We start from the raw sequence: 25,428 nt of genomic DNA on the forward strand, positions 1-25,428 counted from the left end.
GTAACCAGGGTAAACATCGGGTTACTAAACGCAGGGCCGCGCTTAGTAACCCGATGTTTACCCTGATTACCATTGTAAATGTAAAAAAAAACAAAACACTACATACTTACATTCCGGTGTCTGTCACGTCCCTCGCCGGCGGCTTCCCGCACTGACTGTCAGTGCCGGTTACAAGTGAACACATCGCTGGATCGATGTCACACACACCGATCCAGCGATGACAGCGGGTGATCCAGCGACAAAATAAAGTTCTGGACTTCTAGCTCCGACCAACGATATCACAGCGGGATCCTGATCGCTGCTGCGTGACACACACAACGAGATCGCTATCCAGGACGCTACAACGTTACGGATCGCTATCGTTCTCGTTGGAAAGTTGCTCAGTGTGAAGGTACCTTTACTAACACTTTATTCGCAGCACACAGCATATATAACACAGATACACAGGGCAGGCCAATAGAAAAACAGCAGGCCAGACATACATTACAATAGCCGCAGGTGGCCGGAGCCTGCCGATATTAAAGGTACCTTCACACGAAACGACTTTACAATGAGAACGACAACTATCTGATCGCTGCAGCGTCGCTGTTTACATCGCTGGAGAGATGTCAAACACAGCAGCTCCAGAACGAAGCAGGAGCGATCCTGTGACGTAGCGGTGACGCACTTATCGTTCTCACAGGTCGTTAGCTCCATGTAAAACATTGCTGGCATCGTTGCTTTTGCTGTCAAACACGACGATACACGCCGATCTGACGACCAAAGAAAGTTCTGAACTTTAATCAACGACCAGCGATATCACAGCAGGATCCAGATCGCTGCTGCGTGTCAAACACAACGATATCGCTATCCGGGACGCTGCAACGTCACGGATCGTTGTCGTTCTCGTTGTAAAGTCGTTTCGTGTGAAGGTACCTTTACTGTGGGAATTACAAAGGTGGGGAGGTCAGAAGGAGAATATCTTGTCCAGGGGCGCAGCCTGTGGACTGATGCATTTCACATGGAACCTATTATACATACATATACTGCATAACATATTCTTGGTGCTGGGGGGGTTCTGTAACACCTCCTATGGAGGCTATTGAAGCATGGCAAAAGTAAAAAAAAAAAAAAAAAAAAAAGTAAAAAAAACATAAGTTTAAATCACCCCCCTTTCGCCCCATTCAAAATAAATCAATAAAAAAAAAAGAAACCTACACATATTTGGTATCGCCGCGTTCAGAATCGCCCGATCTATCAATAAAAAAAAAAGCATTAACCTGATCGCTAAACAGCATAGCGAGAAAAAAATTTGAAACGCCAGAATTACATTTTTTTTTGTTGCCGCGACATTGCATTAAAATGCAATAACGGGCGATCAAAAGAACGTATCTGCACCGAAATGGTATCATTAAAAGCGCCAGCTCGGCACGCAAAAAATAAGCCTTCAACCGACCCCAGATCATGAAAAATGGAGACGCTACGAGTATCGAAAAATGGCGCAATTTTTTTATTTATTTATTTATTTTTAGTCATGTTTGGTGTCTATGAACTCGTAGAACTCGGAGAATCATAATGGTAGGTCAGTTTTAGCATTTAGTGAACCTAGCAAAAAAGCCAAACAAAAAAACAAGTGTGGGACTGCACTTTTTTTGCAATTTCACAGCACTTGGAATTTTTTTCCCGTTTTCTAGTACACGACGTGCTAAATCCACGTTCAAAAGTACAACTTGTTTCGCAAAAAATAAGCCCTCACATGGTCATATTGACGGAAAAATTAAAAAGTTATGGCTCTGGGAAGGAGGGGAGCAAAAAACGAACACGGAAAAATGGAAAATCCCAAGGTCATGAAGGGGCTAAGAAACAACCACAAGACGGATTTAATCAACCAGGTATCATTTTAATCAGTATAACAGCGGCAACCTGACACTGTGTGTAGGTTACTGTGCACAATCCGGCTGACAGGTTCTCTTTAAAAACGTTATCTCGGCATGCAAAAAATAAGCTCTCAACCAGTCACAGATAACGAAAAATGGAGACACTATGGGTCTCAGAAAATGACGCATTATTATTTTTTTTTTTTTTAACACACTTTTTTTCTCCATTTAAACAAAAAAAAGAACCTAGACATGTTTGCTATCTACGAACTTGTAATGACCTGGAGAATCATAAAGGCCGGTCAGTTTTAGCATTTGGTGAACATGGTAAAAAAAAAATCCAAAAACGCAGTTGTGGAATTGCACTTTTTTTTTTTTTTGCAACTTCACCGCATTTTTTTCCTGTTTCCAAGTACATGATATAGTAAAACCAATGGTGTCATTCAAAAATACATCTCGTCCCGCAAAAAACAAGCCCTCACATGGCCATATTGACGGAAAAATAAAAAAACGTTTTGGCTCTTGGTATAAGGGGAGCGAGCAGATTTTTAATAAGAGGTAACTTGTAAAGTCTTTGTTTTTACAAGCACTTAGCAGTGTACCCATTTATGAACTTGAGTCCACCCACTTTAATACTTATTGTTCTTCTCTTTCTTCAGAGAACAAGAATAGCGGAAGATGAGTCATTTCTGCGGAGGAGTCCTGTCCCCAAAAAGGTAGTAAACAAGCTAAAAGGTTGCTAATTAAGTCTTCATTAGAAGGGGATATGAAAATTGTGTTTCTATTACAGAGAAAGGGGCGCCCCCCGGGACAAAGCTCATTATATGAGCGCAATTCCTCAGGACTTACATCGTGAGTATGAATAGTCATCTCATCGGCCTCGGCCGAATTACATGTGTGGGACCCCAATGGTTCACTGCTCGACCAGTTCTGCAACGCAATGAAGCAGAGCCCGTTACCTCCTTGATTTTTGTTATGTTTTTTTCGTGTTCAGGCTTCCATTTTTTCCTCCCCTTCTTCCATATCCATAACTTTTTTTTATTTCTTTTGGGCGAGTTATGGTTTTGATTGACTTCATTCATTTTACCATACAAGGAAGTGGAAAACAGGATAATTCAAAGTGTGTAGAAATGGGGGTAAAGCACCTGTGATACCGTCATGTGTTGAGTTTTGTTTTTCCGCTGTTCATTGTGCTGTAAAAATGAGCTGACAACATTATTATTCTCCAGGTTAGTCCAATGACTGTGATTCCAAACATGTTACTTGGCCAAGCCACGCCGCAGATTGAAGGAAGTAACTTAGAGGCTCACTGCTGCAATCAAAGTTATCTTTAAACCCCGTCCACTTCTCAGACAACACCTTCTGAATCCCTATGTTTGCCCTCAGTAAAATAACATTTCCAATAGGTTTTTTTAAAAACTGAGCTTTTTTGAACAGTTGGAGGCTCTGGATAGCTATAGGGGATATGCTTGGTGGAGAAAATGAGAGATGGGATAGTCTAATAACATGTTGGTTTCCTGTAGATGCTGCCATTGGCCAAAATGGTTAACTAATAGTGATGAGCGAAGGTGCTTGGATAAGGTGTTAACTGAGTATCTTAGGCGTTGTCGAATAATATGTTTGAGTCCCCACGGCTGCATGTCTCACTGCTGTCGACAGTCACAACATATGCAGTGATTGCCTAACAAACGGGTAACCCCTGCGTGTGTTGCGCCATATTATTCGAGCACACCGAAGACACTCGGTTAGCACCCAAACATGCTCGGATAACACCTTATCCCAGCACCTTCGCTCATCACTATTAACTAGATTTCATGCCAGACATAAATTTAGGAGAATCTACAAATTGTACTCAGCAGTGATAGATCTGATGGGAAAAAAAGCTGTCACCTCTCAAAAACAAGCAATAAAAATATCAGAATGTTTTCCAGACCCCAGAATGGTAAAGATAAAAACTACAGCTCACGTCACAAACAAGCTTATAGTTTTCCTTGCTTGACTACTGGAACCCCTTTTTTTTTTTTTTTTTAAGAAGGGGAGGAAAAATAGCAAAGCTAAATAATAATAAAATGTTCTTCAAGTAGTTAGTTATGGAGGATAAAATGGCTGTATGTGGACTGATTTTATTTGCTTTGTTCATTTTGCAGTTTAAAACCCAAAGCTGGTGATCCTATCAGACGTGAAGGGCCAAAGGTAAAGTTCTAAGCATCTTCTACATCAGTGTTCCCCAACTCCAGTCCTCAAGAGCCACCAACAGGTCATGTCTTCATGATTTCTTTAGTATTTCACAGGTGATGGAATTATTGCCTGTGAAGGTGATGCAATTATCACCTGGGCAATACTAAGGAAATCTTGAAAACATGACCTGTTGGTGGCTCTTGAGGACCGGAGTTGGGGAACATTGTTCTACATGGAGGACCTGAGATACATGTGTTTTGCAGCTGGTGTACAATAAAAACATTATTATATTGTGGTACCATGTTAGCCAGAAAAAAAATGCAAATACCCAAAATGACAAAAGTATTCTAGAAGTGATATGTTTTATTGGCTATCCCGGAAAATTATGTCTGCAAGCTTTCCGAGCACGGAGGCTCCTTCATCAGGCATGTTTACAAATGCATTACTGAGAAAAGGAGATATTACAACAGGACATTTGTAGAAGGGGTTATGCCTCTTAAAGATGAACCAAGGTTATAAAATAATAATATACAGTTTTTTTCATACAGGGCCAACATATTCCGCAGCACTTTACAAATAAAGTGCAAAGTTTTTTGTTACAGATGGAGACGTGGTGGGAGTGATGGCTTAGGAGTTTGGTGATCTGCAGTCATCATAGTGGAGGTGTGAATTGTGTCCAAGTAGAGAGACTGAAGTCCAGATGTTAGTTTGACTCTCATTTCCAAAGACCTAAACATCCTTATCAACTTGAATTCCTAGATTTTTCTCTCTCCTTAAAATGACCTTTCAGTATTTAATATTTTTCACTCTGTCATACTGTGTTTAGGTCCAGAGAAATGTTTCTCTACCGGTGTGTCCAGCTCATTCCTTATAGTGCACCTGGTAGAATCATAGAATGTTAAAGTTAGAAGGGACCTCCAGGGTCATCGTGTCCAACCCCCTGCTCAATGCAGGATTCACTAAACCATCTCAGACAGATGTCTGTCCAGCCTCTGAAGACTTCCATTGAAGAAGAACTCACCACCTCTCATAGCAGCCTATTCCACTCATTGATCACCCTCACTGTCAAAAAGTTTTTTCTAATATCTAATCTGTATCTTCTTTCAGTTTCATTCCATTGCTTCTCATGTTTCTATGTTAAATTGAGAATAAGGAAGCTCCCTCCACACTGTGACAGCCCTTCAGATATTTGTAGACAGCTATTAAGTCTCCTCTTAGCCTTCTTTTTTGCAAGCTAAACATTCCCAGATCCTTTAACCGTTCCTTGTAGGACATACTTTGCAGTCCGTTCACAATCCTGGTAGCTCTTCTCTGAACTTGCTTCTGTTTTTCAATGTCTTTTTTTTTTTTTTAAATGTACCCATAAGTGGTCACAGTATTCCAGATGAGGCCTGACCAAGGAGGAGTAGAGGGGGATAATTACTTCACATGATCTAGACTTTATGCTTCTCTTAATACATCCTAGAACTGTGTTTGCCTTTGTTACTGCTGCATCACTATATTGACTCATATGCAGTCTGTGATCAATTAGTATACCCAAGTCTTTTTCACACATGCTGTTGCTTAGGTCTGTTCCTCCCATTCTATAGATGTAATTTTAGTTTTTCTTGCCCAGATGTACAATCTTGCATTTCTCCACTAAATACCATTCTGTTAGTCGCTGCCCATTGTTCAAGCTTATCTAGATCCTTCTGAATCCTTTCTCTGTCTTCTCTAGTGTTGGCTATCCCTCCTAGCTTTGCATGGTCTGCAAATTTTATTTTACCTTCAGTTCCCTTTGTGAGGCAGCGACCAGTGTTATTTGCGAGGGATGGTATGTGGTCCCCCAGGATGCCCTCAGAAACATATTGAGGATGCGGGAGTGCATTGCAGTCACAGACGTAGCAATGCAGAATAAAAGTAGGTGTAGTCTTGGGCAAGCTATTTGTCAAGGGCAGATTTAGGAAAACCTCCCACGGGCTTTTATTTTTGAAACGGACGACAGGAAGCTTGCTGGGCGGTCCGTTTCCTCCCCCGGCCGGGTTTTCCATGTTGCCTAAGGCCACAGGTTGATTGTTAAAACCCCTGCAGTAGAGGGTTGAGTGTGTCAATTTGGAGTTTGCAACTTGCGGAGTAGATGGCTCTGCAGAAGCTCAACCTGTGAGTTAACACAGAGCCAGCAGAGCAAACTCCTGGCACCCCGCAGCTTGATGCGGTGGTACCATCACCCTCTGCAACCGGACTTCCACGGACTTTTGTTTCCCGGCTGCGATCCGGAGGATGCTGTATGCTGTACACTGTGTGAGTGTTGACATTAAAATACATTTGTTGTGAACTTTTCCTGTGGTCACTATCTTTCACACTGAACCAACCCCGCTGCACTGCACCTTATCAAGATCATTTATAAAAATGTTGAACAACACTGGAGCCAGGGCAGAGCCTTATGGTATCCCACTTGAAACACTTTTCCAGTTGGATGTGCAACCATTTATTACCACTTTTTGAGTATGATCACTGAGCCAGTTATGAATCCATCTAACCATAACCTTGTCAATCCCATACTTGGTCATTTTTTCAATAAGGATAGTATGAGATACTTTATCAAATGCTTTGCTGAAGTCGAGATACACTATATCTACCGCATTTCCCTGATCCACCCAGTCAGTGATTCCATCATAGAAGGAAATTGGTAGATTCATCTTTGTTTGTAGTTTTTGTTTAGTTTACCCTATATATGTTCCTCCAGGGCACATTGTACATTGTATCACGTACATCACATTGGAAGATGCACATGAAAAGACATCCATGATATTATAGTCCTGATTTGTGCTGGATATGTGGACTGTTTTTGTTGTTAATAAGCGAGTACAAGTCTTGCATTTTAACTGTTGCAGGGGAATGTTCCCATCTATGATATTGATGACCGGACACTGCTGACAAGAGATTCCTTAAGTTAGGGGGATGTTTTTTGGAGTGGAATAGTAGATTTAGGAATATTTCTGTCAGCCTCTAGTCCCTATGGGTTGAAGATCTGTAACAATTTTCCTTAATATGCTCACGCGGGAGTTGTATGTGACCATAAGAGGCTCCCTTTTCTCCCTCTGTTTTCTAGTCCAGGAGGCTGCTTCTTGGGTTTTGGATCTGTTCATCTATTACCAGTGAGGGTATCCTTGTGTAGGAATGTATTCCTCAGAGATGCCAGGTGTAGTTTTGTATTCTCACTGTCTGAACAGTGTATCTCAGAGCTTGACTGTTGATTATGGATTTTTTGTGTCGTGCATGAAGGCTGTTCCAGCTAAGGCTTCTTTCACACTTGCGTCGGTATGGGTCCGTCGCTAAGCGTCGGCGCGACGTACCGACGCACGTTGTGAAAATTTGGCACAACGTGGGCAGTGGATGCAGTTTTTCAACGCATCCGCTGCCCATTGTAAAGTCCCGGTCCGGGAGGGGGTGGAGTTCCGGCCGCGCATGCGCGGTAGGAAATGGCGGACCCGACGTACAAAAAAACGTTCCCTTGAACGTTTTTTCGTGCCGACGGTCCGCCAAAACACGACGCATCCAGTGCACAACGTATGGAACGTGTGGCCATACGTCGCGATCCGTCGGCAATACAAATCTATGGGCAAAAAAAACGCATCCTACGGGCACATTTGCAGGATCCGTTTTTTCCCCAAAACGACGCATTGCGACGGATGCCAAACGACGCAAGTGTGAAAGTAGCCTAAGATACACAGAACATCCTGTGTGTTTATGGTAAATTGATGTTTGTATGGTATTGTCTTTGATGTATATGGGGCCTCGTGTCCAGAAAATGTACTTCAGACTTTGGGATATTGAGAGCGAGATTGATGGTTGGGTGCAACTTGTTGAAGTTATTGTGGAAGGTAAGTAGATCATCCTTTTAAGCCTGTCCAGATAGTTAGGAGATCATAATTCTAGCGACATTATGGCTGGGTACAGCCAGTATACTCCTCAATTCAGCCAAAGGTATGGACAAGTCCTGTGGAATCTATACCTGGTTCATTTTAATGAATGTGAGCTTGCTCACTTTGACTGTGGACAGTCGCATGTGCTGGTCTGATCACACTTCCTGCCGTGCTAAACATACATTCCGATAGAGATGCTGGTCTGCCCTGCAGAGAGTGTACTAAGGCGTAAAGGGCAAGCGATGCGATCGCGTTGTCCTGATTGTCTCTATGGAGACCCCCGGCCGCAAGATGGCCATGGAGTCCTTCAGGGTCCTGCAGGGAAGGTGGCTTGTGAGCACCTGCTGAGTAGGCGCTGACATGCCTCCTTCCCTGCCTGTCAGATGCTGATGTGATACTCTGCAGTGCAGAGTATCCGATCAGCAACCTGACACCATACAGTGATGTCCCATCCTGGGGCAATGTGAAAAGTAAAAAAAAATATTAAAAAGTGTAAAAAAAAAAAAAAAATCCCCAAAGGGAAAAACAAAAAACAAAATGTTTCCAATAAATACATTTATGTAAATAAAAAAAAAACAAAACAATAAAAGTACACATATTTGGTATCGCCGTGTCCATAACGACACAGTCTATAAAACTGTCCCACTAGTTAACCCCTTCAATGAACACCATAAAAAAATAAACAAAAAACAATGCTTTATTTTCATACCACTGAACAAAAAGTGTAATAAATCGCGATCAAAAAGACGGATGTAAATAAAAATGGTACCGCTGAAAACGTCATCTTGTCCAGCAAAAAACAAGCCATCATACAGCTCCATCAGCAGGAAAATAGAAAAGTTATAGCTCTCAGAATAAAGTGATGCAAAAATAATTATTTTTTCTATATAATAGTTTTTATTGTGTAAAAGCGCCAAAACATAAAAAAAGATATAAATGAGGTATCGCCATAATCGTACTGACCCGAAGAATAAAGCTGTCTTACCAATTCTACCACACACAGAACGGTATATAAAAAAAAAAAAAGCAATTCCTGAATTGCTGGTGTTTGTTCATTCTGTCTCCCAAAAATCAAGATAGAAAGCGATCAAAAAATGTCATGTGTCCGAAAATGTTACCAATAAAAGCGTCAGCTCCTCCCTAAAAAAAACAAGCCATCACTTGACTCTGTGGGCCAAAATATGTAAAAATTATTTTGCGAAAACTAGTTTTTGCATCAAAGAGAGTCTTTTAGTGTGTGACAGCTGCCAAGCATAAAATCTCGATATACATCTGGTATCGCTGTAATCGCACCGACCCGAAGAATAAAGTCGCCTAATCACTTATACCGCACAAGGAATGGCGGAAAAAATAATTCAACAGCATGTGAAGAATTAGTTTTATTTTTTTTCATTCTTCCTCCCAAAGATCGCAGTAGGGCTTGGTGCACATTTATCCTGCTCTCTGCGCTTACACCAGGGTTTCCGTGTAAATCTCTGAAATACGTGATTCAGACAGAACAAACGCAGCAAAATCTGCACTGTAATATGGCGCTACTTCCATTCTGAGCTTTGCACTGTGCCCCCAAAGTAGTTTTCGACCAGATATGGGGTATCTGTGAAATCCGGGAAATTGCACAACAAACTTTGGGGTCAATTTTCTCTTTTTGCCCTTGTGAAAATACAAAAATTGTAGCTAAATAAAGATTTATGTGGGAAAAATGATTTTTTTTTTTTAAATTCTTTAATTTTCACAGCTTAACGTTATAAACTTCTGTGAAGCACCTGGGGCTTCAAGGTGCTCGGTACACATCTAGATAAGGTCCCAAAGGGGTCTAGTTTCCAAAATGGTGTCACTTGTGGGTGATTTCCACTGTTTAGGCACATCAGGGGCTCTTCAAACGCGACAAGGCATCCGCTAATTATTCCAGCATATTTTACATTCAAAAAGTCAAATGGGGCTCCTTCCCTTCCGAGCTCTGCCGTGTGCCCAAACAGTAGTTTTCCTCCACATATAGGGTATCAGCATACTCAGAAGAAATTGCACAACAAATTGTTTGGAGCAATTTCTCTTGTTACCCTTATTTAAAATGCAAAATTTGGAGCTAAAAGAGATTTTTGTGTGAAAAATGTTGTGTTTTTTTTTTTTTTTTTTTAAATTTTCACAGCTTAACTTTATAAACTTCTGTGAAGCACCTGTGGGTTCCAGGTGCTCAATACACATCTAGAAAAGTTCCATAAGGGGTCTAATTTCCAAAATGGTGTCACTTGTTGGGGACTTCCACTGTTTAGGCACATCAGGGGCTCTCCAAAGATGACATGGCGTCCACTAATTATGCCAGCTAACTTTACATTTTCCCCACATATGGAGTATCAGTATTCTCAGGAGAAATTGCACAACAAAATGTATCATCCATTTTCTCCTGGTACCCTTGCTAAATTAAAAAAAAAATTAGGTCTAAAGGAAATTTTTTGTGAAAGAAAGGTAAATGTTAATAAACTTCTTGATACAGGAAATAAATATATCTTGGTACCGTGTTAGCCAGTAGAAATAAACTTCTTAAATGTCGTTTTGAGCACCTTGAGGGGTGCAGTTTTTAGAATGGTGTCACTTTTGGGTATTTTCAGCCATATAGACTCCTCAAAGTCACTTCAAATGTAATGTGGTCCCTAAAAAAAAAAAAAAAAAAAAAAAGGTTTTGCAAATTTTGTTGTTAAAAACGAGAAATCGCTGGTCAACTTTTAACCCTTATAACTTCCTAACAACAACAAAAAAAAAAGTTTCCAGAATTTTGATAATGTAATGTAGACATGTGGGAAATGTTATGTTATTTATTAACTATTTTGTGTGACACGACGCTCTGATTTAAGGGCATAAAAATTAAAAGTTTGAAAATTGAGAAATTCTCAAATTTTTTTTACCAAATTTCCCTTTTTTTTTTTTTTTTCACAAATAAACGCAAGTCATATCAAAGAAATTTAACAACTGTCATAAAGTGCAATATGTCACGAGAAAACAGTCTCCAAATCAGTGGGATCCGTTGAAGCGTTCCAGAGTTATAACCTCATAAAGTGACACTGGTCAGAATTGTAAAAATTGGCTTGTTCAGGAAGGTGAAAACAGGCATTGGGGTGAAAGGGTTAAACATTGACTGTTGCTGAACAGTAAAGCTTTGTTCAATGTGGTTTAACATGAGTTGACCTTAACCTGGACAGATGGCCTGTACTGTTCTTTTTGATGTGATAGCCTAATTTTGACTTAACAGGTGGACCATGCCGCTCTCAGTGGCCCGGTCACCTGTGTGTAGGCCGAACAGACTGCGGCTTATATTTTATCTTCTCCTTAGTAAAAGTTCCATCTAAATGTTCCTTCTCACACTCTATTAATGATACCAGTATTCCTGCCTGTGACGGCTGCTATTCAGGAGAATCGGCTGATGGTACTTTACACTGGCTGATACCTATCGAATGGGACTGTGTTGTTCAGCTCCATTCTGTGTTTTCATCGGGTCACCACCGAACTGATATCAGCTGATCGGTGAGGAAGTCAGACCCCCACAGTTTTGTTATTGATGACTTCTCCTATGGACAGGCCTTCAATGTCATAAAACAGGACGACACTTTTTAAATAGTATGTGCTCAGGATGCTCCCATCAAGATCTGACTGGTCCAGAACCAAACACAGTACCTGGACCATTAGGTACTGCCAGTTCTGCTCCGCTACAATGTCATCTACCCCAGAGAATTAGATGATGGCCTTTAGCACTGCAAGAGTTCTAGAAACTGGCAGTCATGGCGTCTTCACAGTATAAATGTATCCATAGCCTGACATGTCTTAGGGTCTCCCATACATTAAGGCTACTTTCACACTAGCGTTAACTGCATTCCGTCACAATGCGTCGTTTTGCCAAAAAAACGCATCCTGCAAAAGTGTTTGCAGGATGCGTTTTTTCGCCATTGATTAACATTAAGCGACGCATTGTGACGGATTGCCACACGTCGCACCCGTCGTGCGACGGATGCGTCGTGCAGTGGCGGACCGTCGGGAGCAAAAAACGCTACATGTAACGTTTTTTGCTCACGACGGTCCGCTTTTTCCGACCGCGCATGCGCGGCCGGAACTCCGCCCCCACCTCCCCGCGCTTCCCCGCAGCTCACAATGGGGCAGCGGATGCGCTGGAAAAATGCATCCGCTGCCCCCGTTGTGCGGCGGAGACAATGCTAGAGTCGGGAACGTCGGCCCGACGCACAGCGACGGGCCGAGCCCGACGCTAGTGTGAAAGAAGCCTAAGACTAATGATGGCTGAATTCACCAATCTCAGCAGTTCTCCCACCTTTATTTCTGATGGCCAGTCATTTTGTTCTTCGGGAAATAAACCACTGCCAGAAGTCTGGCAGCGGTTTTCTCATAGAGAACCCTGGTGTATGAGGAAGACTGGAGCAATATTGAATGCTGTACTGTGGCTCCATGTGGCCTCATATTGTTTAAATTTTTTTTTTCTCCTCGCACCCATCGGATTCTGGAGTGAAATTGCAGCAGCGTTTTTTTTTTTTTTTTTTTTTTTTTCAGAGACACATTCTGTGAGGAAAACACGGTCATCCGCACTTCCCGCGGTCATCCGCACGGTCATATGTTATATAACATTGATCCGAGTGCTATGGAATAAAAAAAAAATTGCATATCACCCCCCTGAAACTGAAACCCCATGATAGCCATAGGTAGAGGGCCTGTAAATATATAGCAGCTCTGCAGCCTGGCACACTGATACGAGTCATTTAGTTAGCTTTATATATCAGGAAAGGGTTAATGTGTTGCGTTAGCAATTATTCATATATAAGAGTAATCTTTTTTTTTTTTTTTTATGTCTGTAGCAATTAATACTGAAAGCAAAAATAAAAGGTTTTTCTAGAAACATCCAATCAGTTTCACCCTGCAACTGGGAACATGGTCTATAAAGTATAATTGGTAGTGAGAAAACACTTAGTCCACCCTTTAAACTTTTTTAAAATGTATTTATTTTATTATAGTGGGATCCAGCAAGACTCAATGATGCAACCCACTTTGTGCTGGGATCACGGGCTAATAAGTAAGAAGGATTTAATTTAATCATATATAATACTGTGCAAAATTCTTAGGCAGTAGTTGATATATGCTGAAAAGTAAGAATGCTATAAAAAGAGGTGTTAATAGTTTATTTTTATCAATTAGCAATGCAATTTTGCCTTCAAAATAGCCTCATTTTTCTAGGTAGACTTGCACAGAGTGTCACAAGGCATTTGGCAGGGAGGTTGTTCCAAACATCTTGGAGAACTACCACAGATCTTTGGATGTAGGCTTGTGTAAATCCCACTGTCCCTCCATGTGATCCCAGGCAGACTCGATGTTGAGATCAGGGCTCTGTGGGGGCCATATTAACACTTCCAGGACTCCTTGATCTTTTTTACGCTGAAAATAGCTCTTGATGGCATTGCTTGTAGATTTGGGTAAATATCCTGCTGCAGAATAAGTTTGAAGCTTATCCGACACCTCCCAGATGGTACAGCATTATGGATCAGTACCAGTCTGGATTTCTCAGCTTGAAGAGACGGAATGATTAACACATCCACAGCAGATCTGAGGTTGGTTCTCCAAGATGTTTAGACCAACCTCCCTGCCAGGTTTCTTAAACCTTTGTGCCAGTCTACCTAGAAGAATGAATGCTGGCTTGAAGGCAAAAGGTGGTTACACCAAATATTGATGTGATGTATATTTTTCTTTTGTTCGTTCACTTTACATTTTGTTAATTCATAAAGATAAACTATTATCACTATTCTTACTTTGTAGCATTTTTTCCACACCTGCCTAAAACTGTGCCACAGTACTTATGTATATAATGTTTATCAGTGTTTTTTTTTCTCCTTTAGGGCTTTAGGAATGGGAGGGACCAGGGGCCGGATTTATCTAAAACACCCACAGCTTTTTAAGGTATGTAAAGCCTGGAATAAAGAATGAGTGTCTGCAATAAAGCCGTATGCATCCATAGCTAGCCGTAGTCAAATCTCAGAATATGTTAGATGGATAGCTGTGCCAGTTAAGTACGAGATCTGGAGCTTAGGAATAGAGAAATAAAGCTGATCATATATGCACCAAACTGTGCATAAAACAGTAGTAACAATACTTTTAATATATGGGTTTAGAGAAATATACTTTTTACTCCACTTACTAGCTACTTTTTATTCCCTTCTAGCCTCCTGAACCCCAAATTACTGTAGTGTATTTTAGTAAAAAAAAGAAAACAGGCTGATTTTCAGCTTCCTATGGTATCAAAATAAAGTTGCCTATTGAAGTCTGTAGAGAGGGGCAAGGGAGAAGCCGAGTGAGAGAGAAAAAGGAACAGGACACGCATATATGGTTCTGCTGCTTTCTAGAAAGTATTTTAACTCCACATAGTGCTGAATTCACAGCTACACTGCTCACTACTTCTTTATAACGGCCACACACTATGAATGCTGGATCACAGCAACTTTTGAAAAGAGTAATAATAGCCATATTGGATATAACTCTGCTTTCTGAGGGACAAAGTTCACTAAAAAGTAGTCTGATACGGGTGACTTTTCATGTTGGGGAAAACTTTCTAAAAGCATGTTCAGTTATATGTAATCTAATCATGCATATATAATTTATAATACAGGGTGGGCCGTTTATATGGATACACCTAAATAAAATGGGAATGGTTGGTGATATCAACTTCCTGTTTGTGGCACATTAGTATATGGGAGGGGGGGGAAACCTTTCAAGATGGTTGTTGACAATGGCGGCCATTTTGAAGTCGGCCATTTTTTAATGCAGCTTTATAAATGGCCCACCCAGGTGTATCCATATAAATGGCCCACCAATTTTGCATAAACCATTTTGAAAAGTAAACCCACATAAAGACATTTCACCAAAGTTATAGTTGTTTTGTTTCTCTTGCAGTATACAGTTGACCCTCAGGACAAACAGTGGTTGACAGAAAATCAGTACATGAGAGCTACCGGTGGTAAAATGGTACATTTCTGAGCTAGCTGCATATACCTTACTGCATATGCCCTCCGTGCAGTTTATTACTATGAGATCTGACTGTTCATACGTTTTATGTTGCAGGTGTATATACTTTTGGAAGCAGATATCCTTGAGTTGTCAAACACAGATGAATACAGGTACTATGGATACCAGTGGTAGAAAACTATGCACAAGTTGCAAAATGTCAGCCTTCTACTTTATATTATGTTTTTTTTTCATTTGCATCTTGATTGACTTGTTCCCCGATTCTTATCGATATCCTACAGAGACTGCAGGGAGCTGCGGCTGGATGAGCTGAAGCCATTTACTGCTCCTCCATGGATGATGGAGAAGATGAGAAAGTACATGGAGCTCATGAGAACAGAGCAGGAGTAGATGTCTCATTAACCGTTTCTGCACAAGTCTATAGGTGCTGATGACGTAGTCGAGTTGGATTTATGACATGTGAACTAGCACATTAGGCTACTATAGTGTCCCGTCCTCATGGACTGAAAATACAAATGTCTGTACCTACACAAAGGTCTCGTTCGGCTGTGTTTCCCACGTACATGTTCTATTCATATTTCACTGATGGAATACACACCCATTATAGATTTTGGGGCTGTTCACAATTTTGTAGTTTTCAGCGGACCAGATGTCTACAAAACAATCACGGAGACATGTCCACACATGAAAATCACCCATACATGTCTGTGGGTCTGTAAAAAGCACAGACAACATACAGATGCCATCTTTGCTGTCTGTTTTTTACAATGTAATGGGTAGGAGAAGCTTTGCAATTTGTTTATTTCTGGGGCAGATGAGAATATTCCTGATAGAACCCTCAGGGTGATAACTGACACATTGACCAAATACTGAAGAAAATCCTTTTTTTTTTTTTTTTTTTTCACCTATAAGGGTATGTGCCCACGATACAGAGTTGCTGCGGGTTTGACGCTGTGCATTTATGCGTCCGCCGATCACCCGCGGAGACTGACATGTGACTCATCTTTCCAGACCACAGCATGTCAATTTCATCTCCGCAAGAGCAATTGCATCAATAGAAATGTATTGAATGCGGTAAATCCGGTTCGTGAGCATCCGGCCTGACGAAGACAATGCACGTCGTGAATGAGTCCTAATAAAAATATTCCTTTATGCTACTGCACTGTTCTTCTATTTTAATAGCAGATAATGACATAGGAATGAACAGTCAGGAGCCACTTGTGTGAATTTCAATCTTGATTCCAGATATTTCCATTAGTGTATCAGTCCTGAACGGGAATCAGTGACTTATTGCTTGGATAGAGGTGTGATGTCCTAGGACTATGCTGTTAAATCTGACATACTTGAAAGCTTTTCTAGAATTATGAATAAGTCCCATTCTATGAGTAGATATAAAGCAGTAAACTGTATCAGAGCATTAAAAGGGAGCATATACAGCAAAAATAAAATGGTTAATCTTGACCATAATGAAACATTCTCAGCTCGTTCTGTGAAATGAATCATCATTCGTTATGTTTGACGAACATTTGTAATATATTCAATACACCCAAGGGGGTGTTACTTCAGTTTTTTGTTTGGGAGTGTGTGCTTCTTCCCCTGCATGACTTTGATCAATCATCAGTGACATACTGGGAAAAGAACACGCCCCCACAATAGATTTAAGGTACCTTCACACTGAACAACTTAACAACGATAACGATCTGTGACGTTGCAGCGTCCTGGATAGCGATATCGTTGTGTTTGACACGCAGCAGCGATCTGGATCCTGCTGTGACATCGTTGGTCGGAGCTAGAAGGCCAGCAGCTTATTTCGTCGCTGGATCACCCGCTGTCATCGCTGGATCGGTGTGTGTGACACGGATTCAGCGATGTCTTCACTGGTAACCAGGCTAAACATCGGGTTACTAAGCGCAGGGCCGCGCTTAGTAACCCGATGTTAACCCTGGTTACCAGTGTAAATGAAAAAAAAAAAAACACTACATACTTACATTCCGGTGTCTGTCGCGTCCCCCGGCGTCCGCTTCCCTGCACTGTGTCAGCGCCGGCCGGCCATAAAGCACAGCACAGCGGTGATGTCACCGCTCTGCTTTAGGGCCGGCGCTTACACAGTGCAGGGAAGAGGACGCCGGGGGACGCGACAGACACCGAAATGTAAGTATGTAGTGTTTGTTTTTTTTTACAGTTACACTGGTAACCAGGGTAAACATCGGGTTACTAAGCGCGGCCCTGCGCTTAGTAACCCGATGTTTACCCTGGTTACCCGGGGACTTCGGCATCGTTGGTCGCTGGAGAGCTGTCTGTGTGACAGCTCTCCAGCGACCACACAACGACGAAACAGCGACGCTGCAGCGATCGGCATCGTTGTCTATATCGCTGCAGCGTCGCTTAATGTGACGGTACCTTTAGAACAGGCCTTCTCAGTGTGAGACATGTAATGACAGTTTGATTCGCTCACTGCTGAGCTGCGTACAGCAATATGTAAAAGTTTGGGCACCCCTGGTCAAAATTACTGTTATTGTGAACAGTTAACCAAGTTGAAGATGAAATGATCTCTAAAAGGCCTTTAAGCTACTGTTTATTTACAAAGTGCAGGGAGTTGAGCAGAGATGTGTGATTTTCACGGGATGCTGCAACATTGTAGACCGTAAAAACACTTTGGTTACACGTAAATCTGTGCTGGTTAGAACTGATTCACCTTCTTATTAGCAGTTCAGGTTTTCCTTGCTCTGTTCTTTCAAGGGTTAAACAATCCTGTTTGTCCTCCATGGCTCTCCGTCCTTAGTTGTCTCAGCTGTTCTCAGAGTTCATCACTTCCCTCTGGTTTACTCTTCGCTAAACACCAGTTATTGCCAGTGATAGCTTGCATCTACCTGGTTTGGAGCTGGAGGAGTGAACTGAGAAAGGAGCAGGCGTTTGGAGCTGTTTCAGAGATATCTGAATGTAGTTGGTTTGTGTGTGTCTCCCTAGTCCCTGTTCCTATTTGTCTTGCCTCATCCTTTCCATCCTTATTTCCCACTCAATTGTTTGTGAGTGGTTTTGTATGATTACGGTTTTCTTTTATCCCTGACTATTTTCCCTCTGTCTTTACAGTAGAGCAGGACTAGTATTCCTGCTGTCCTACTCACTAAGCAGGGTGGTACTTCAGGTAAGACAGGGATAGGAACGTGATCTCTGCACGGGGTGAAAGAACCTGCCAGGGTGGCTCAGGGCAAGTATCAGGTGTACCCCCTTATATCCTTCACTAGTGGCAGAGCTTCCTCTCTCTCCTGTTTCGCCTTTGGCCATCTTGCCTTGGGCAGAAGCTTGACAATGATTACATACATATTTCATCTCAGGGCAGTCAGAGTGGGTAGAGGGTATACAGCAGAGCTGGCAGCACTGGTAGAGGAGAGCTAGACATAGCAAGTAATGGTAAACTGACTAAACAGAGAACTAGTCTGAACTGGTGCATAACCAAAAACAACTTACATAGCAAATAGATCAATGGCTGCACTCAACTGTACTAAAGCAAGGGAATGTGCAATACATGAAATGTGAATAGCATAATGGCTTGTGAAATCTATGAAAAACACATGAGATGCTTAGCACAAAATTTGGCCAAAAAATGTGAGCCCATCCACCAAACGTCAAGATAATCTCATGGATCGGATGGGTCCCTGACCTAACTGCCTAGTGTGAAAACTTACCTCTGGCTAATGTCATGGTAAAGCCTGCATTTATAGGAAGGTCGGAACCAAATGGGTTTGGATATAATTAAAATCACAGCATGGTGAAGGGCGGGGCGTTCAAGTCAGAAAAAATAGTACATCTGCCGCTCCTGCTGTCACTGTTATTAGCAGCAACAGGGGTAGGCTGATGGGAGTAATAGTCTCATCAGCCGCCGCCTGTTGTCTCTTTTATTACTTAAATGTAACTCTCATCATTCTCCCTTGTGGTCAGCACCCGGCGCCGGGGAACAGCGCTTACTATGATGCTTTTTCCCCGGTTCCGATGCGTATCACATGGATAACATCCATGTGTGTTATGTGTATGCACGTGTGTGGGACGTTTTATGGCCCATGCTGACATTTAAAAAAATGGGCATGTGAGCGTGTTTTGCCCACAGACACACAGTCCGTGGAAACACACTAACGTGCACAGACCCATTCACTTCAATAGGCAAATAGCACTCGGTCCCTCCCAAGTCTCTCCACATGGCTAAGTAGCACTGTACAGCCACATATGGGGTATTGCACGTTCAGTAGAAATTGTGGGACAAATTTTGTTGCCATTTTTACCCACTTCTTGTGTGAAAATGTAAAATCTTTGGCTAAAACAAAATTTTTGTGATAAAAATGTAGTTATTTTGTTCTCACTGCTCAATGGTATAAAATTCTGTGACACACCCATGGCGTCAATATCATCACTGCACCCCTAGATGAAGTGATTGAGTGGTGTAGTTCGTAAAATGGAGTCACTTATGAAGGGTTCTGCTGTTTTGGCACCTCATGGGCTCTCCCAGTGGGTCATGGCACCTGCAAACCATAACAGTAAAATCTGGCGCTCCTTCCCTTCAGAGCTCTGCCATGCGCCCAAACAGTGGTTTATCCCCACATACGGGGTATCAGCATACTCAGGACAAATTGCTCAATAACTTTTGTGGTCCAATTTGTTCTGTTACCCTTGGGAAAATAAAAAATTGGGGGTGAAAAGTTGATTTTTGTGAAACAAATGATTTTTTTATTTTTACAGCTCTACGTTATAAACTTCTGTGAAGCACTTGGGGGTTCAAAGTGCTCACCACACATCTAGATTAGTTCCTTGGGGGGTCTAGTTTCCAAAATGGTGTCATTTGTGGGGGGTTTCTACAAAAGGTATAGGTGCACTACACAGATAGGCATAAATGACCTGTAGATGGGTGCAGCACCATGCATGAACGGAAATGTGCCAGAAAAAAGAAAAAAGATCAATGCATGGAAATGGTGCACTCCAGAAAAAAATATTTTTTGCAAAAAGGTATAAATTTATTAACTCCGTGACATACAGAAACACGCAAAAATGATTAAAAACAATACAAAAACAGCACAACCACATCCCTGGGGTTAATCCATAGAAAAGTCAATAAAGACTATAATATAAGTAGACAATAAATGGGACTGTCTCCGTTTATGCAACTCTGGAATAACAAGGCAGATATCCTGCCTTGTGGGGGTTTCCACTGTTTAGGCACATCAAGTGCTCTCCAAACGCGACATGGCATCCAATCTCAATTCTAGACAATTCTGCATTGAAAAAGTAAAACGGTGCTCCTTCACTTCTGAGCTCTGCCATGCGCCCAAACAGTAGTTTACATATGGGGTATCGGCGTACTCAGGACAAATTGCACAACAACGTTTGGGGTCCAATTTCTCCTCTTACCCTTGGTGAAATAAAAAAAAATTGGTCTGAATTTAATTTTTTGTGAAAAAAAGTTAAATGTTAATTTTTTTATTTTTTTTTAAACATTCAAAAAATTTCTGTGAAGCACCTGAAGGGTTAATAAATATCTTGAATGTGGTTTTGAGCACCTTGAAGGGTGCAGTTTTTAGAATGGTGTCACACTTGGGTATTTTCTATCATATAGACCCCTCAAAGTGACTTCAAATGTGATGTGGTCCCTAAAAAAAAAAAAACGGTGTTGTAAAAATGAGAAATCGCTGGTCAACTTTTAACCTTTATATGGTAACTTCCTAACAAAAAAAAAAACATTTCCAAAATTGTGCTTATGTGGGACATGTGGGAAATGTTATTTATTAACTAGTGATGAGCGAATATACTCGTTACTCGAGATTTCTCGAGCACGCTCGGGGGTCCTCCGAGTATTTTTTAGTGCTCGGAGTTTGTTTTTCTTGCCTCAGCTGAATGATTTACATCTGTTACCCAGCATAAGTACATGTGGGGGTTGCCTGGTCGCTAGGGAAATCTCCACATGTAATCAAGCTGGCTAACAGATGTAAATCATTCAGCTGCGGTGAGGAAAACTAAATCTCCGAGCACTAAAAAATACTCGGAGGTCACCTGAGCATGCTCGAGAAATCTCGAGTAACAAGTAACTATTATTAACTACCGTATATACTCGAGTATAAGTCGCCCCCCCCCCCCTAATTTTGCAACAAAAACTGGGAAAACTTATTGACTCGAGTATAAGCCTAGGGTGGAAAATGCAGCAGCTACCGGTATACGTCAAAAATAAAAATAGATGCCAATAAAAGTAAAGTTAATTGAGACATCAGTAGGTTAAGTGTTTTTGAATATCCATATTGAATCAGGAGCCCCATATAATGCTCCATGCAGTTCTTTATGGCCCCATAAATGCCCCATATAATGCTCCATGCAGTTATGGCCCCATAGATGCCCCATATAATGCTCCATGCAGTTATGGCCCCATAGATGCCCATATAATGCTCCATGCAGTTATGGCCCCATAGATGCTCCATATAATGCTCCATGCAGTTATGGCCCCATAGATGCCCATATAATGCTCCATGCAGTTATGGCCCCATAGATGCCCCATATAATGCTCCATGCAGTTATGGCCCCATAGATGCCCCATATAATGCTCCATGCAGTTATGGCCCCATAGATGCCCATATAATGCTCCATGCAGTTATGGCCCCATAGATGCCCCATATAATGCTCCATGCAGTTATGGCCCCATAGATGCCCCATATAATGCTCCATGCAGTTATGGCCCCATATAATGCTCCATGCAGTTATGGCCCCATATAATGCTCCATGCAGTTCTTTATGGCCCCATAGACGCTCCATATAGCATTGTGCCACATGTAATGCTGCTGCAATAAAAAAAAATCACATACTCACCTCTTGTCGCTGCTCCTCAGCGTCCCGTCTCTCCGCACTGACTGTTCAGGCAGAGGGCGGCGCGCACACTAATACGTCATCGCGCCCTCTGACCTGCACAGTCACTGCAAGAGGACGGGAAGACGGAGCGGCGCCCGGCGAATGGAACGCAGACAGGTGAATATGAAATACTCACCTGGTCCCGGCGCTCCTGACGCTGTCCCTGCCTGTCCCATGGTACCGCAGCTTCTTCCTGTAATGAGCGGTCACTGGTACCGCTCATTACAGTAATGAATATGCGGCTCCGCCCCTATGGGAGTGGAGTCCGTATTCATTACTTTAATGAGCGGTACCACGTGACCGCTGAATAGAAGAAGAGCTGCAGCGAGGGAGACCATGGGACAGCGTTAGGAGCGCCGGGACCAGGTGAGTATGCGACACTGCTCTCCCCCTCACCCGCCGACCCCACTGCCGACCATGACTCGAGTATAAGCCGAGAGGGGCACTTTCAGCCCCAAAATTTGGGCTGGAAATCTCGGCTTATACTCGAGTATATACGGTATTTTGTGTGATATATTTCTCTTTTAAGGGCATAAAAATTGGAAAATTGCAAAATTTTCCCCATATTTCTGTTTTTTTAGACAAACTCATGTTATATCAAAGAAATTTTACCACTAAGGGCTCATACTCATTTGCGAGAAAAAAAACGGTCTGTAATCTGGACTGAAAAAAACGGACGAGTGTCATGCGAGTACAATGCGATTTTTCTCACATAGCATCTGTGTGACATACGTATGCAATGCGTTTTTTTCTCTGCAACTATTTTTCTACAATAATTTACAGGACCATTTACAGTGTTCTATGCCACAGAATGGTAAGGTATCTGTAAAAAACGGACGGCATACGGATGGTCCGTATACCGTGCGTTTTGTTTTTTTTAAACGCAGCAAATCACAGCATGCTGCGATCTTTTTTCTCAGTCCGATTTCGGCTGAGAAAAAAAATCGCAGATGAGATGTCACCCATTGAATAACATTGGTTCAAGTGCAATCCGATTTTTTTTTATCGGATTGCACACGTCCATTTTTCTCACAAATGAGTATGAGCCCTAACATGAAGTACAATATATCATGAGAAAACAGTCTCAGAATCGCCAAGATCCGTTGAAGTGTTCCAGAGTTATTACCTCATAAAGAGTCAGAATTGTAAAAATTGGCTTGGTCATTAACATGCAAACCACCCTCGGGGTTAAAGGGAACCTGTCACCCTCCCAGGGCCTATTAAGGTAAAAGAGCCACCTTCTGAAGCACTAAGGCTGCATTCTGTGAAGGTGGCTCTTATGTTGTTTTATCCCTATTACCGCAGAAATAATGACTTTTATAAATTTTTCGCCAATTTGGTACATTTTCTCCCCCTGACTCACCCGCCTTGCAACCATCCATCATCCCTTCAGTGCACCAGGCACCGCCTTCTCTGTGTCTCCTCACGCTGCCCTGGAACTTACAACAACTGATGTACGGAGATCGCGCCTGCGTATAGCGGAGGCCCGAGATCCCGCCCCGCAGTGTGTTACGATTTATTCACACTGCGGGGTTGGGAATCTGGCACCTGCACCGTGAGTCTCTCTGCAGCTGTCCCTATCTCCCTCTTGCGCGGCTGGTAATCTGGCGCCTGCGCAGAGAGACTCACTGCGCAGGCTCCAGATTCCCAGCCCCGCAGTGTGAATAAATCATAGCACACGGCAGGGTGGGATCTAGGGCCTGCGCTACACGCAGGCGCAATTTCCGTACATCAGTTCATGTAAGTTTCAGGGCAGCGCGCAAGGCGCATGCCCGAAAAATGGTTGCACAGTGCAGGCGCCGGTGACGGGAGGAGGCGGTGCCCGGTGGCCAAAGGGGTATGATGGACGGATGTGAGGCGCTTGAGTCGGGGAGAAAATGAACCCCCTGGATTCAATATAGGTATGGCACCAAATTTATAAAAGTCATTATTTCTGACTTACCACTTTCACCACCTCGTCAATAGTGTCAGTCTTCAAGTTGATAGCGGTCAATAGAACTCGCCATTTGGCCGTCAGCATCCCAAAAGCGCACTCCACCATTCTGTGTGCTCGTGTGAGGCGGTAATGAAAAATTCTTTTAGTTGGCGTCAATCCACTACTGGAGTAAGGTTTCAGCAGGTGCTCCGATAGTTGGAAAGCTTCATCCCCAACACAAACAAATGGCATTGGTGGCCTAGAGGTTTGAGGTAGTGGTCTGGTGTTTCCATAGAGATGACGGCACATAGTAGACAATTTGAAAACTTGGGAATCATAATTGTTTTTGAAATTTGTTCCTCATACCTCGAAATCGCCAGGGAGGCTGGTCTATCCCCCCTAATCCAGACGCCTCCCAGCCGTCACTCATGGCCTCTGCACGCCGGGAGCCGCCTCCTCTTTCTTTATTAGCATTCCCAGCGCCTGCTCTGTAAGTTCGAAGGGCAGCGCAACTGCGCATGCCCAAAAAAAACCAAACAGCACAGGCTCCGGGAACTCTAATGAAGGAAGAGGAGACGGCGCGCGGCGCACAGAGGCCCTGAGTGACGGCTGGGAGGCTTCTGGATTAGGGGGGAAAGACCTGCCTTCCTGGCGATTTCGAGGTATGAGAAACAAATTTCAAAAGCGATTATTGCAGCAGTGCCAGGGACCAGAACTAAAAGAGCCACCTTGTCAGAATGCAGCATCAGTGCTGCACAAGGTGGCTCTTATAGTTACAAACGCCTGGGAAGAGGGGGAGTGACAGGTTCCCTTTAAAAATTCTTTTGGCCAGAACAAAAGCTGCTGATTATGAATGTTATCTTTCGTTTGCTGGGAACTGTTAAGATCTGATTTGTGAGAACGTGGTGGATAAGTTGAGTTTTTCCAAGAGTGGGCGATGGGACTGTGGAAGGTTCGAAGGGTGGAGGCGGAGCTGGGGTGGAGCCTGGGCGACGTCACAACGGAGCTCGAATATTTTGCCAGTATTGGTCCCCAAAATTCCAAGTGGCAGCCCTGGGAGAGCCCCATACAGCAGAGTGCACCATGTAGAGGACCTGTCACCAGGATGAGAACGGGGGTCACACTACCATTATTCTTTCATGCTAATGACACTGCTTAGTCTCTGATCATAGTGTCACCTTACTGTGATCCCATTCTCTCACCTGAGAGAATTGCAGCACAGGTGCAGAGATGAAAAACTTAATTTTTCCACTGAAAAACATTACAAAATCTTCAAAGCTTTATTTTAAAACTTTTCAGGTATGAAGTGCCCTTGATCACTGAATATGAGCACTTAGCCTTTCTATTTAGTCTTAATGCTTATCATCTTTACAAGAGGGCGGTGCTAATAGAGTAATAATGCAGAGTAGCCTAAAGACACGTCCCTTAGAGAATCCTGCAATACACGCCCCTAGAGATTCCTGTAAGACACGCCCCCAGAGAATCCTGCAATACAAGCCCCCAAAGAATCCTGTAAGACGTGCCCCCGAAAATCCTGTAAGACACGCCCCAGAGAATCCTGTAATACACGCTCCCAGAGAATACTGTAAGACGCGCCCCCAGAGAATACTGTAATACACGCTCCCAGAGAATACTGTAATACACGCCCCCAGAGAATACTGTAATACACGCTCCCAGAGAATACTGTAAT

At 42.6% G+C, this 25,428-nt stretch overlaps 1 protein-coding gene across 1 annotated transcript in view; it reads left to right on the top strand.

The window, feature by feature from the left end:
- Positions 1-16,161, top strand: part of DNTTIP1 (deoxynucleotidyltransferase terminal interacting protein 1) — a 32,133-nt gene extending 15,972 nt beyond the window's left edge. The window contains exons 6-13 of the mRNA XM_077251670.1: positions 2,516-2,572; positions 2,647-2,708; positions 4,004-4,049; positions 12,946-13,004; positions 13,822-13,882; positions 14,873-14,944; positions 15,041-15,096; positions 15,226-16,161. Of these exons, the coding sequence (XP_077107785.1) occupies positions 2,516-2,572; positions 2,647-2,708; positions 4,004-4,049; positions 12,946-13,004; positions 13,822-13,882; positions 14,873-14,944; positions 15,041-15,096; positions 15,226-15,334 (522 nt within the window). The 3' untranslated portion in view covers positions 15,335-16,161. The remainder of the gene's footprint in view (positions 1-2,515; positions 2,573-2,646; positions 2,709-4,003; positions 4,050-12,945; positions 13,005-13,821; positions 13,883-14,872; positions 14,945-15,040; positions 15,097-15,225) is intronic.
- The last annotated feature ends 9,267 nt before the right edge of the window (positions 16,162-25,428 follow it).

The sequence above is a fragment of the Ranitomeya variabilis genome, chromosome 4 (assembly GCF_051348905.1).
Source record: "Ranitomeya variabilis isolate aRanVar5 chromosome 4, aRanVar5.hap1, whole genome shotgun sequence".
NCBI classification, from domain to species: domain Eukaryota; kingdom Metazoa; phylum Chordata; class Amphibia; order Anura; family Dendrobatidae; genus Ranitomeya; species Ranitomeya variabilis.